Source organism: Falco naumanni, chromosome 6 (genome assembly GCF_017639655.2).
Source record: "Falco naumanni isolate bFalNau1 chromosome 6, bFalNau1.pat, whole genome shotgun sequence".
Taxonomy (NCBI): domain Eukaryota; kingdom Metazoa; phylum Chordata; class Aves; order Falconiformes; family Falconidae; genus Falco; species Falco naumanni.
Window position 1 is genome coordinate 55,390,044 of NC_054059.1, and position 14,087 is coordinate 55,404,130.

At 36.2% G+C, this 14,087-nt stretch overlaps 1 protein-coding gene across 17 annotated transcripts in view; it reads left to right on the forward strand.

The window, feature by feature from the left end:
* EPB41L2 (erythrocyte membrane protein band 4.1 like 2) overlaps positions 1-14,087 on the forward strand; it is a 120,391-nt gene that overhangs the window by 49,429 nt on the left and 56,875 nt on the right. For all 17 annotated transcript variants that reach the window (XM_040597147.1, XM_040597157.1, XM_040597149.1 and 14 more), the window contains one exon: positions 673-885. In XM_040597147.1, coding sequence (XP_040453081.1) covers positions 673-885 — 213 coding nt within the window. The remainder of the gene's footprint in view (positions 1-672; positions 886-14,087) is intronic.

Consider the following 14,087-nt stretch of genomic DNA (forward strand, 5'->3'; position numbering starts at 1 on the left):
AGAATGAAAAGGAGCCAGATGCTTCTCAGTGTCATACAGTTAAATGACAAAAGGCAATGAGCACAAATTAAAAATATGAAATTTCATCTCAAATCACAAATAAAAGATTTTACTGTGATGGTGGGTCAAACATTGAAACAGGTTGCCCAGAGAGGTTGTGGAGTCCCATCTGTGAAGATATTAAAAACCCAACTGGACATATATTCCCGGGCAAGCTGGTGTAGGTGGCCCTAGAGGGGCCTAGGGGCATTGGACTAGATGATCTCTAGAGATCCTTTCCAATCTCAACTGTTCTGTGGTTCTGTATAACTTGACTTTTGTAAATACTGGTTTTTTAGTTTTGTATAATTCCTGGAGCTTCTTGTTAAATTTGTTTCTGTTAGGGGAAAAAAAAAAAGCCAATAAAACATTCAAAAAATATCTCATTTCAAGGAAAGGAGAAAAAAGAAAAGTAACTTTTGTGGTTTAAAAGCAAAAATATCTGGTCCCTAAAGGAAGATCTTAATGCTTACATTGGTTATTGTGCTTCCAGTACGTGCATGACTTTAATGAATGTGCATGTAATATACATAACTTAATGTCTTATTTATTAGTAGCTTATAAAAGAAATGAACAAGTTAAAAGCATTCATCTCGCTGAGTTTTTATCATTGTTTAACTGTATTTTATATAGCCTGCCAAAGAAGATGGTAAAGAAATGGAAGTAGAGAAAGTTGCAACAGGAAAGGAAGAAACACAAGAAGAAAAAGAAAAAAGGGAGACAAAAGAAGTGCAAACAGCTGAAATTAAAACAGAAATCATTCCTCAGAAGTCTCCCAAGAAAATTAAAACTGTGCAGTGTAAAGTGATGCTTCTTGATGGCACAGAATACACCTGTGACCTAGAGGTAAGGCATCAAGTCTCTGTATAAAGAGCTTTTTTTCTATGGAGAGAAAGAAAACTTGTTTTCATTGCACTGAGAGGTTAACAAATAAATTTTTCTATGTCTAGTGAGCTCATTACAATGTTACATTCACATTCCTATCTGTCATGGTTTAACCCAGCAGGCAGCTAAACGCCATACAGCTGCTTGTTTACTCCCTGTGCCCCAGTGGGATAGGGGAGAGAATAGGAAGAAAAAAAAAAGTAAAATGCATAGACTGAAGTAAAGACAGTTTAACAGAACAGAAAGGGAAGGGAACATATTACTACTACTACTAAAATATTAGAATATACAAAACAAGTGATGTACAATGCAGTTGCTCACCACCCACTGACTGATGCCCAGCTGTTCCCAAGCAGCAGCCCCTGGCCAGCTTTCCCCCTAGTTTATATACTGAGCATGACATCATATGGTGTGGAATATCCCTTTGGCCAGTTTGGGTAACTGTCCTTGCTGTGTCTCTTCCCAGCTTCTTGTGTGCCCCCCCCCCCGGCCTCCTCACTGGTAGGGTGGTATGAGAAGCTGAAGAGTCCTTGATTAATGTAAGCACTGCTTGGCAACAACTAGAACATCAGTTTGTTATCAATGTTACTCTCATCCTAAATCCAGACCACAGCACTGTACTGGCTACCAGGAAAAAAAAGAACTCTATCCCAGCTGGAACCAGGACAATATCATTAGGGGCCAGTTAAAGATGGAGTTTTAAAATGAAATGTTAAGACCTTATCAGTTTATCTTTAAAAATGTTCTCTGAGGTACACTAGCAAATAAGGTAAAATGCAGTATACAAATCCTTTCAATGGTGATTGTTTGACAGCTCAAACTTGATCCCCCCCCCCCCCCCCCCCCCCCGCAAAAGAAAGATTAAGGTTTTCTTGAAGGTAGTGTCACATGTACTAATGAAGTTGTCTTGAGTTCATTAAGTTATTGGTTTTTTAAGTTATCTCAGCTGGAGAACTAAAGTTTAAAAAAAGTTTGCTTCAAAGAAAAAATTTGGTGCAGGTATAAAATACTTATTTGTATTTAAAGTTAAGTTCTAGTTCCAAATTTTCATGGTTGCATGGATTGCTTGTTTACACCTATAAATTGCTGGGTTAAATATTGTGTATATTTGTCTGTTAAATCTGACTTAAGATCACTAACAGAAATAGAGATTGTGAGCTAAATGGAAAATAGCTACTTGGTTTTTCTGGCTTTAATATCCTTTCCGTATACATACACACACACTCTTTCAGTCTGACCATAGTGTCCAAGTTTGAAGTCAAATAGTGGTTGCTTAATGTTGTAGATCAAGATTGAATTATGAAACATGTAATTACATGAAAGGGGGGAAAAAAAGTTGCATTCCAAGTCTTAATTTCAGTGAAATAACCTTTGGTTTGATTTATTATGAGAGTTTTTATATGAGTAAGGTTGTAAGTAGATCTTATCAGCAGATTGCTTCAAGCTAGTACTGTCTCCCAAAAGATACCCGTCACTTCAGTACAGAAGTGTGAGAGGCTGTTCTCTATTGGAAAGTTCAATTGCAATCACTTTTGCCAGTAGAAGATGCAACACCATTATAAACTGCATGACTTCTTTAGGCACACTTTCTGAAGGGTTGGGAATTTTTTTAACTAGAAACTCCCTATTTCATGCTGGATTGATGGATACCGCATAAATAAGCTCATTTATTTAATACTGGGATATGGTGTCCCCTTGGAAAGAAGACAGTGTACCTTGTAGAACAGTTTATATTTGGAAACCGTACTTCTAGCCAGTCAGTTGTAACACACACTAAAATTCGCTTAGTTCTATTTTGTAATTCCAATAAACTTTGTAAACACTTGGCAACTGTGTTCATAGTACCTGAAGACTTTAGCTTTGTATTGCAAAGGTTGTGCAGGTGATATTTTTGAAAGTTCTTGGTTCCCTTGCACAGCTGCCTTCTAATCCTAGAAATCCCTGTGTTCAATTATTTGTAAACTTCTGTGAAAAAAGGAATCCAGTAAATTAAACAGCTGATTAAGTCTATTTGGCTTTCTGATGCTTCACTTCTACTTGTGGCTTCCAGTCATAGTCATTCCTTTTCATGAAATTTGTCTCATTGCTATTCTAGTCATACGAGATGGCTGTAAGTTAATGAGAAGTTTCTATGGCCATATAAGCTGCTAGTTCAGAATATCACAATTGTCATTTATGGGTCCCATAAGCTAAAGATGTGGCCAGGCAACATGATATGATTCAGCATGTTCTGCTGATACCTAATGATAGCTAGTAGGACACCCACAGCAAGTAGACTTTTGAGTATTAGAACCACAATGCATTGGTAGTTATGTGGAGAATTAATATTTGTTATAAAGGTGATAGGTTTCATCACTAAAGTCAACTCTCTTACATTTCTGTCTTAAGCTTGGCACTAGAATACCCGTTTGTTTGGAATGGGGGAAAAACAGTTGTTCTAGACTACACTTGTGAAAGTACATTTTATGTAATGCAATTAACTGATTAGCTGTGATGCCTAGACTAAGTTATGAAGAGTGGTTAAAATTTACACCTTTTCTAAACCTAGACATCTAGATATATCCTAAGGACAGAACAGTGACAATGTTGCAGCATTTCCTAGACCCATCTGATTTTTGAAAATATTCCTATTTTTGTCTAATGCAAATTGTTTGATTTTGACATAGTACACACACTACAAATCATGCGGTAGTGCAGGCTTCTTTGTCTTCTCTTGTGTTTTTTCATTTTCCAGTATGTCAGTCAGTCCCTCCACCGTTTGATTGTGAATTGCGTTAGACTTCCTAGTAGTTTAATTGCTTATTATGCATAAGTCTTATTGTGTACTGTAATATAATACTGGATGTATACTGCTCACTTGTTCTTCAGTGTCTTGCAGAACTAATAGTTAGAGAAAAGTAAAAAAACCCTACCTGTTCTTAAGACTTCGAGAAGTTCCATCACAATTTAAGTCTTTCTTTATGCATGAGTAGTACAGCTTGCTTCGAACCTGTTCTCTTAATAAAACTCTTCCTATCAGCTAAGAAATTCGTGTTTGTTATCAATATGACATACTCCTTGGGAATGTTTTGTTGCAGTTTTCTGGAATTTTTAAAGTTTGTGATTTATAGTGGTTAGTAATACTAGCTTTCTGAAGCCTCCATTTGCTAAGTAATTCCTATTTTTGATGTTAAAACTGAACAATTTCAGTGTATGTTTCTTTACAATATTTTAGTCCGACAGGGATCTTTCCCCAACGATGTCAGATGTAGACCACTTCACTATAAATTAAGTCAACTGCAAAAAGCAATAGTGAAACCTTTGTTAATATTAGTTAAATCTGCTTACTTTTTATGCTGTGTTTACAGAAGAAAAAGATTTATCAGAATAAACAAAACAAGAACATGGAAAATATACTACAAAATAATTGCTCTCCAGAACACATTGCATAGGGCTGTGCATAATCACTGTCTAAAGTTGCAGGAATTTTGTCACCTAAAAGTTCTTGAAAAGTATTTTTATTTATATATTATTGTATCATGCATCAGTATGTATGGAGAAATATATATAGAAAATATATATAAACCAAAAAATTAGACACAATTAAACCAAAACATAAACAGTGTAGTAACCCTGGAGTTCTTTTTTGATTTTTCACATAAATCAGGATGTTTAAATATGAATGGTATCTGTATTAATTGAAGGCTATATGAATTTTATCTTCCTGGGCTTTTTTGTCATCCAAAAATAAGACTTAAAATGAATTTGTCGCTTTCTACAGATTTGAAAAGATACCATCTTGTATTTGCCACTGAAAAATTCTATTCTGCAGTACTTTAAGTCTATTATGATTGAGTTAAGTTGTTTGGCAGGAAATATGCTTTCTAATTATTTGTAATAAGCAAGAGTTTGCTGTAAGAACAGAAGAACAAAAATTAAGGAGGGGGACAAAGTGGAATAGAATCAATCTGTTTTATATGTTCATTTGAATCATTTATAGGACATAAGCACTGCTGACTGCAATTTTCTAAATTAATTAATGTTCTTCAGTACAGGTAGACCTTTTTATGCTTTACTACTGTACCAAAATATTAAGCCTCAGAAGGCTGCTTCAACTGATAACTGAAATTTCAGTTTGTGCTCTCTGCAGTGGATCCTAGTAGATCAATTTCTGATACTGGTCTTTTCTTCAGTCTTCCTTTAGTGTTTGAGTAAATGTTGGTTTATTTCTGCTTTACAAAGTAACAGAAATTATACAAGATTTAAAAAGGAAATAAACAAAGAATCTGCAGTCTAAGCACAACTTGCAAAGCACAGTTTACCTTGGTTGACTTTCTAGTAAACTGGGTTTTCGTTTGGAGGAATTTCCATGGTTGAGACATTCCTGATGCTGCTTCTAGATTTTACTATGCACAGTAGTCCAACATCATTATATTTTATTTACATTAGAGACTTCTTTAAATATATATACTTGTCAATAAGGAAGTAAAAATAAAAAATATCTTGTTTTCATTACTGTTATTTTACAGACAGCTTTTGGTAGAACCCTGCCTCTTTCTAATTGCCTCCTTAAACATTCATGATAAATCAGTAATAAAAACTGAGATAATACATTGTTTCTTGGGGTTGTTTCTGTTTGAGTTTACAATAACTTTCCTTTTTTGTTGTAGAATTGCATCGATTTGTATGCACATAACTTAAAAGGAGTGTGAAAGAAAACAAAATATGACGCAGCAACTTATTGTGTGTTAAAATATTGTAATTGTTCATTCCTATTTCATGTGTCCACATAAAGACAATATCTGGCAATAGCATAAAAGGAGATAAAGCTATGATGCAGTAGCTTCAGTGTCATCATGCAGGTCAATGCTGTAGTTAGTATAAGCTGATCAAACTCTCAACAGTAACTAAATACTGAAACTTTTATGTCCAATTAGTGCATACAATACTATACAATTAATTTGTAACACTGGTGTAATTGTAATATAAGTGGACTTCATATTTTTGAATTAAGATATTATATACCCTTATATACCTTAGATTCAGTAGAAACTTAATAGATAATTTTGGATAGTAATGCCCTGTTTCTGTAAAAAAAAAAAAAAAAAAAAAAGATAAAAAGTATTGGTGCACTGTTCTTAGTGCATAAGCTGTTTTAGTCAGAAAAAGTTTATTTTTCCAACTTAATCATCTTATCAGTGAATGGCAAAAGCCTGAAGATGGAATTTGGAAATTAACGGAAGAAGGGAGGGTCATGTTAACTAGAGATGCAAGTCCCATGGGACCTTTTGGGATGCACTGATGAGCGTTAAATGAGCTGGCTGGTATTACTGCAAGGCCGTTCTTGATCATCTTTGAAAGGTCCCACAAGTCAGGGGAAATTCCTGGGATTTGGGGTGGGGGTGGGGTGGGTGGGGGTGGGTAGGGATGGGGGAATATGTAATTCCTGTTTTCAAGAGGAAGATGTGAGAAATGTCAGCTTGATCTGCCTCACCTCAATCCTTGGGAAGGTTATGGTACAAATAATCCTTCCTAAACTTCTTCAGGATTCAGGACAAGGTGTTTGGGAGTAGTCAGCATGGATTCACAAAGGGGAAGCTGTACCTTCTGTAGTGTGGTGACCGGCTCTCTGGATAAGTGGCAAGCTGTGGATGTAATCTCAGCTTTAGCAAGGCTTTTGATATTTTCCCGTGGTTGTTCTAGACAACAGGTGATGTATAGGCTAGGTAAGTGGACAGTGATGTGGACCAGAAACTGGCTCAACTGCTACATTGAGCAGCCTGAAGTGTAGCTGGAGGCTGGTCACTAATGCTATACTGAAGGCATTCATGCCAAGGCAATCAACAACCTGGATGATGGCACATAGTGCATCCTCAGCAATTTTGTAGATGATGAAACTGGGAAGAGTGGCTGATACGTCAGAGGGACCTGGACAGTTGGGCATGAATCTCATGAAGTTTCACAAAGAGAAATACAGGCTGGAGTGGTTAGCTGGAAAGCAACTTTGCATGGAAGGAACTGGGGTGGGGTGTCCTAATAGACAAGGGGACCATGAACCAGCAGTGGGCCCTTGCAGCAAAGGAGGACAACAGCTACCTGGCCTGCAGTAGGATGTTGGCAGCAGTTCGAGAGAGATGGTCCTTCCCCTCTGCTCAGTACCTAGAGTGCTGGGTCAAGTTCTCAGCTGCCAAGTACTGGAGAGAGTCCAGCAAAAGACTACAATATTCATTAAAGGTCTTAAGTGCCTGATGTAGGAGGAGGGACTGACAGGTGGAGGTGTTCAGCCTGGAGAGGAGGCGGCTTAGGGACATTATAGCGCTGTGTACAAATACTTGCCTGGGGCGTAAGTAAAGAAGATGGAGCCAGGCTCTTTTCAGTGGTGCTCAGTGATAGAATGAGATGAGCCCAAACTGAAATACAGGGAACTCCACTGAAACATCAGTGTGAGGGTATATCCATTGAGGGTGGATCAAACACCAGAACAGATTGTCTAGATAGATCAAAAAACTAGTAGATGCTTCTCTTAGGAGCATGGTTTAGATGTGGACTTGGCAGTCCTGGGCTAATGGTTGGACTTGATGATCTCAAAGGTCATCTTCCACCTAAATGATTCTATGATTCTCTAAAAACTGATGGTAGGATGGGTAGTATTAACATACAGTTTTTATTAAAGGAATAAAACCAATGGCATAGCTGTAAATCCATGAAGTTGACTAATAACGTAACAATTGCAGTGCCTATATGCAAACTGCCTCCAAAGACACATTGCAATGATCCCTCATTGATGCTACCATCTCAACATTTTCAAGGAGCTGTCTAATGAATGAGCTAGCCTGGTAACCCTTCTTCCCATACCTAGTCTTGGTGAATTGAGTCTCTATTATGTTGGAGGATTTAGCACCTATTACCTGTTGTGGTGTGGCATATCACTGAGATGAAATGATGATTCTGACCTGGGCACGTGGTGAAATATTAATCCTTGTGACAGCAATACTTAGCTGTGCTCTACAGTTTTTACTTTAAAAAGATACCGTTGTAATAATTTGGAGTTTACTGAGAAAGTGTAAATGGAGAAACAACATAATTCATTATAAAATATTTTTCTTTTTTTTTAATTTAAAGTATGAAGGGGAACTTTTTTCTTTTTTTATGTTTTCTTAGGTTCTCAAAATTAATGGTTTCATATGTGGTCCTCTTAGCAAGATGGTCACTTCTCACATTTTTTTCACTTGCAGGAAAAAGCAGTTCCATAAATTCTCATCAGTTTTATCACTGTTGTCCAAGTGCCTGTTTTTCTTCAGCTTTTTTTAAGCAAGACAATAAATCTCTAAATAATGAAGAATAATGGTAGGCTTGTTCAACACTTGTACAATTGGAAGACTACACTTGGAGACTTTGCACTGTCTGGGAGTACAGATGAGTTCAGGCATAATATCCCTAGCAATCCCTATTAAACCGCTTCTAAAACAGCAGTGCTCTTTTGTTAATGCTCTGTGAATTCCATGTTCTAGGCCAGTTGTTTGCTCTGATGCCTATCTTTTTATTTCCCTCTATTTTCCTTTATTTTAAAAAGTAATCTTAGTATAGATTCAGGGGCTACCTGTCTTCCTGTGCCACAGTTCTGACAGGTTTTTTCCTTTAATTTCCATTCTTTTTTTTTCTGTTCATCTTGTTTTTCAGTTTTCCTGAAAGAACAGAATATCCACTGACAATAGTCTGTATGCTTAGGAAGAAATGCAATTTCAGTAGACCAGAAACTGCTTTCTAAGCTGCTGTCCACGTGGTAGTTAGATTTCTATCCTGCTTATATTCCTCTTTGCTTTGTGATCTTAATTCAGTTCTAGGCATATTTGTGGCTACATTTCTTCAGCTCCAGTGCTTTGAAATACTTCAATATACTTTATTTTTTATAACATGGATTTTGCATATAAAAAGAGTTGAACCTTGTTTCATATAACATCTTTTACAAAAGACAGTTTTTTCCTTCCCCCACAACTGTTGAAGCTGGTTTGTTCTTTATTTTGAAAAGTGACATGTTTGGTACAAAGTAAATGAGATTAATTTTTCAAACAAATTTGACTGGATATAGAAAGATTTTTCTTCAAACTCAAAATAAACGGACATTTCAATTCAATAAGATGCTAGTAACCTTCATGGAATACATAAAATAATTGGAAAGGAGGCTTCAGTTCTTGGTTAAGTTGGTTTATACCAAAAGAAGTTCATCTGGCATTAGTTTTTAAAAGTGTATCTTTGATATTTAGAATAAGCAGGAAAAGCTCTATAGAGGTTGGCCTGGACTGGGCTCACCATGCTTCACTAAACATTTTAATAAATTTAGTATTTATCATGTGACAACTAGATATCCTAACATGCTGGAAATTGAGTTCAGCTATACTCTTAAGCACTTGAATTCTTTATTATGAAGCTGAGACAGGTAGAGGGATTAATTTAAATGAATATGTCAAGTCCTGTAATTGTGTTATAACTGAGGTCACTTTGTTTATGTTGAGATATCTGTTTTCTGTCCTGGTTACCACACACTGGTTTTTGTAATAATCCTGATGTTGCTCAAAGATCTTGTCTTGGCAGTCGAGAGCTGTGTGATTATGTGTGTGGCAGTGGCTTTGTTTTTAACTGAGGGAGTGAGGAAAAAGAATTTTCAAGGCAAGATTGAGAAAATGATAATCTTTAGCAAATGTTTGTTGGCTGCGTAAAGCAGGGTTACATTTACCAATGTAAAACTTTTTTCTGTTTATACAGGAAAAATAGCAGTGCTCTAGGGCTTCTTATCCCCATTCCCTGTAACTAAGGTTTAATTCTATATTATTGTCAACTGAAAAGGTAGAAGTAGGTTTTGCATAATGGACTTGATATATCTTGTCACTTGTCACACACACATCACATCGCACCCCCCTTCCTAGAATCTTCATAAAGGTGTTGAATTTTGGGAACAAATATTTACAAGGAACCCCGATGAATATGCGTACTATCAAAAAAAAATAATAAATAGATAATCCAGCACAAGTTGCAATGCAATTACAAACTTAGTTATATCAGTACAAAATTTGCATGGATATTCACTTTGTTCTTACTGGAATTATTTCAGTTGCTTCTGAATGGATTAGGTAAATGTGCAATCTTAGCCTGTATTGTATGAATACAGTTGGGATTTATTACAATTTTAAGTCTAGTTAAAATCAAATTGATGTAACTTCTGCATAATGAGACATTATCTTAGAAACTATATTGAGTCAAAGCACTTTTTTTGAAAAAAAGAGTATATTTTTATGTGATATGCAGAATGCATTGAGAGATATTTCAGAGTAAACAGAAATTGGTTTCTGTGACAAAATGTTTCTGAAAGTTAATTCCTGCGTGTGTCTTCTCTCTGACATGTTGTGTCGTTTGTTGGTGAGTGCCGCAGAATAAAAACTGATAGATGCTCAGTTAGCGAAAAATAGCTTTAACAAGTTGAGATAGCAAGCTTATATATGAAATAGTTTGTGGGGAAAAAAACCAACCACCAGTTCACTAATGGTGAATCAGCATGTTTTTATTGTGATATAGAGACATCTTTGCAACTGACTATGATTTGATGCTGTTCTCTCAGGGTTCAGAATTTGTCATCAAATGTTGCTGTAGGAGTACAGGTACATTTGTACCCTTCTTGTTTCTTTGCCACTTGGATGCTTTGTATATTGGTAATTACTTTAAGCTTTTTTTTTTTTTTTTTGAAGCAACATAGTGTTGTTTGACCATGGAATTATTTCTTCTGGCTTGTTTTTGCATGTCTTTCCTGTTGCTCAGGGCATGCCTGGCATGGTTGATGTTTGGCTTTCAACATAAAGCACAAGTCAGATATTTCTCTTTTTTGAAAGTTACTTTGTAAATTAATTTATCACCTCTGAGAGTAATTTGTCTGTTCTTTTGCCCTTAGAACTTTATATTTTGCCTTAATGGATGTTCTGACTGGTGTCAACTTGCCAGTTTGAACTTTTAAGTCAATAATTTTTTTCTACAGAGCTGTTGAAACAAGTATTTCAGCTTCTTTTGTAATGATTTCCTTCAGTTTTATTCTCATCTATCTTTGTACTTTTGTTACTTCTCTTTTGTAAAGGCAAATTTGAAGGATCTGGTTTAGTCTTTTTCCTGAGTATAGCTTCTCCAAATATGCTTGTCTGAATGCCAGTGTTAAATATATTTAAGGTACTCTGCTATTGCCCAGAAAAGTCTATGACCTGTCAGCATAATGAAGCTAAGCCTTGTTACCACATGAAATATGCCTCACTTCATTGTAATTTGAATATCTTACTGTAGTGATTTGTTTTTCCCAGGAATTAACTGTAGTGAATTCTGCCATCGACATCTCTACATTGGTATCTTGGATAGTTCATAAAATATGCCTTTATGGTCTGTAAATGATTACTCTATGTCTTGGCTACTTGTTCTGAGGAATTAAAAACTTCAAGTTTGAGTAGTGTTTTAAACTTTGATACTTGCCATTCTTCGAATTTGTGTGTGTGTGTGTATGTGTTTCAGGAGCCTGGAAAGTTTCGTAAGGAAGCAAAATAACCTTCTTTGAAATGTTGTATTTAAGCCCTTTTAACTTTTAGTCAAAATATATAAAGTTCCTTAAGTCCAGAGATTCCGTATTAACAAAATAGATTGATTTTCTGCGTTCCATAGCTTTAAAGTAAAAATGTCCAAAGCTTCTTATCTCTAGGAAACTTCTGAAATATATTACAAAATAATATTGTGTGGGAAGTATTATACTAAAGAAGATGAGGTATGTGTGCACAGTATGTGCATACACAGAACATGAGCAATTAACTCAATTTATTTTAACCTTAAAAAGACTCATAGAGATTATGTCCACATAGCCTCAGACTCTTCAGAGTAATGTATGAATGCCTGGAGAGGAGGAAAGAGGAAGAAACTATTTAAGTAGTTTTGGAAGAGCATGACTTAGAACAACTTTCACAGGCTGTGAACTGTTGCAAACTTTCAGTTACCTTTTATTGCTTTAAATAGAGTTCAGTTCACTTATGGGGTAACAACATGTAAATGTATCAGAGAGACTTGTCAAGGTATGTGAGGACGCAAGGTATTGAGTGGTATTTGCCAAAAATTGTAAATGACTGAATCTTTGTGCTTGCTTGAAATGACAGAACCATATATAAAGGATAAAATTACTTAGGTTTGTGATTCAATAGTATAACATTTATGAGATGTAATGGCTGGCAGTTGAGTTTTAATACCTTGAGTGAGCAGACTGTTGGAATGTTTGAGATTTAATTTCAACAAGCAATTTTAATTTTTTACCACAGAGCAAATAACACAATTTTGACCTGCTTCTTTCCTGATAATTGACATCTCTGTGAGCAGGTGCAAGTTGTTTATCTTGTAGGGTGATCTACCTGTGCCTCTGGTTTTCGTGAGGCAGGTGGGGAAATCAACTTGGGTTTTTTTTCCCCTATTGTTTCCATAGTTTATTAGGTAGTCGAGAGGAAATTTTGTCATTAAATTTGGGATCTGCCATAAAGACTTGTTCACATTTTCTTCTCTAAGGGTAATCTGGGTTTTCATAGGGGATAACACAGTTTAAACAAACAAAAAGCAGTGCTAACTGCATAATGATTACTAGTTAGAAGCAAATGAAGATCCTATTGGGTTTGTTTACTGGATTCAGTTAGCGGTCTAATTAAATATTTGTAACAAAAGGCATTTAAAGGATGCCAACACTGACCATATTGTATGCACGTATGAACAAGTGAAATATATTGGAGTTGACATAAGTTATTATGGTTACTTACAGTTTACTAGTACAAAGTCAAAATATGTTTGCTTAATGTACGATTTAGATCAGTTTTTTTACCCTGAAATAGGAAAAGTCTGAATGAACTTGATAATTTGTTCATTGTAGTTGAGTTTTGATTTGCAAATTTTTATTTCCTGACTGCTCTGATGTGTAGACTAGTGTTTGAGTAAACCTAAGGAGTCTGTTTAAAGTATGATATCTTTTATTTTTTAAAAAAATAATAATATAGGGATGGCATTAAATCTGACGTATTTTTAAAATATCAGTCTAGATTCAACAGAAACCACTGAAAGTAATGTTTATGTGTGAAGTCATCTCAAGTCCAAGAGATGCCCTCTATCTCTCGGCCAAGTTCATACAGAAGGAACCATCAAAACCCTTTCTTTCCCCTCTGGCATCATCACAAAAAAATGAATTTGTATAGTATAAATGCCCTTATTTATATAGTCTGAATGTACATACCATTCAGGGACCTTCACATCCATTTTAAATTGTGGGACTCAAAACTCACTTAAGATGAGGTGTCGATGCTGAATGCAGTGGGATAATCACCTCTTTTGACTGTCTGGTTAAGATGTTTGATGCACCCCAGGATGTGGTTTGTCCTCTTGGGTGCCAGGGCACACTGCTGACTCACACTGAGCCTGCTGTTGACCAGCATCCCCAGTTCGCTTTCTGCAGGGCTGCTCTCCAGCCTCTCCTCACTTGATTTATACTTGTGCCTGGCATTACTCTGTCCTAGGTGCAGGATCTGGCACTTGTTTTTGTTAAATTTCATGCCACTGATGATTGCTCAGTGGTGCAGTCAATCTAGATCCCTCTGCAAGGCATCTTGTCCTTTGAGAGAGTCAACAGCACCTCCCAGTTTAGTATCATCAGCAAACTTGCTAATGGTTCATTCAACTCCTGCATACAGATCATTGATAAAAATATTGAACAGAACTGGTAGCTGTGAGGAACGTCAGTAGTGTATATATTGCATTTGTAGCTGGCAACTCTTCTATAGCCAAACAGATCCATAATATCCTATTCTAATTCAGAAGTTTCCATTCTGTGTGTCTACTGCAATTGCTTTGCTCTGCTTTGCTGCTCTTGTGTGGAAGGAGGTAAAGGGCAGAAACCTTGTTACCCCTGGTTTTGTGAGGTGGTTATGAAGTGTCATCACAGACTTGGTACTGGAGTAACCCTCGCTATGTACGTTCATTCTGTGTTCTCACTTAAAAAAAACACAACGACAAACCAAACACATAACTCGGGGGCTATACAGAATACTGCTGTTCTGAGTACTGTTGTGTTTTAAACTACTGGCTTTAGCCTGTCCTTACTTCTCAGCCTCTTTGTACAGCTAGGCCTTCTTGTGGGG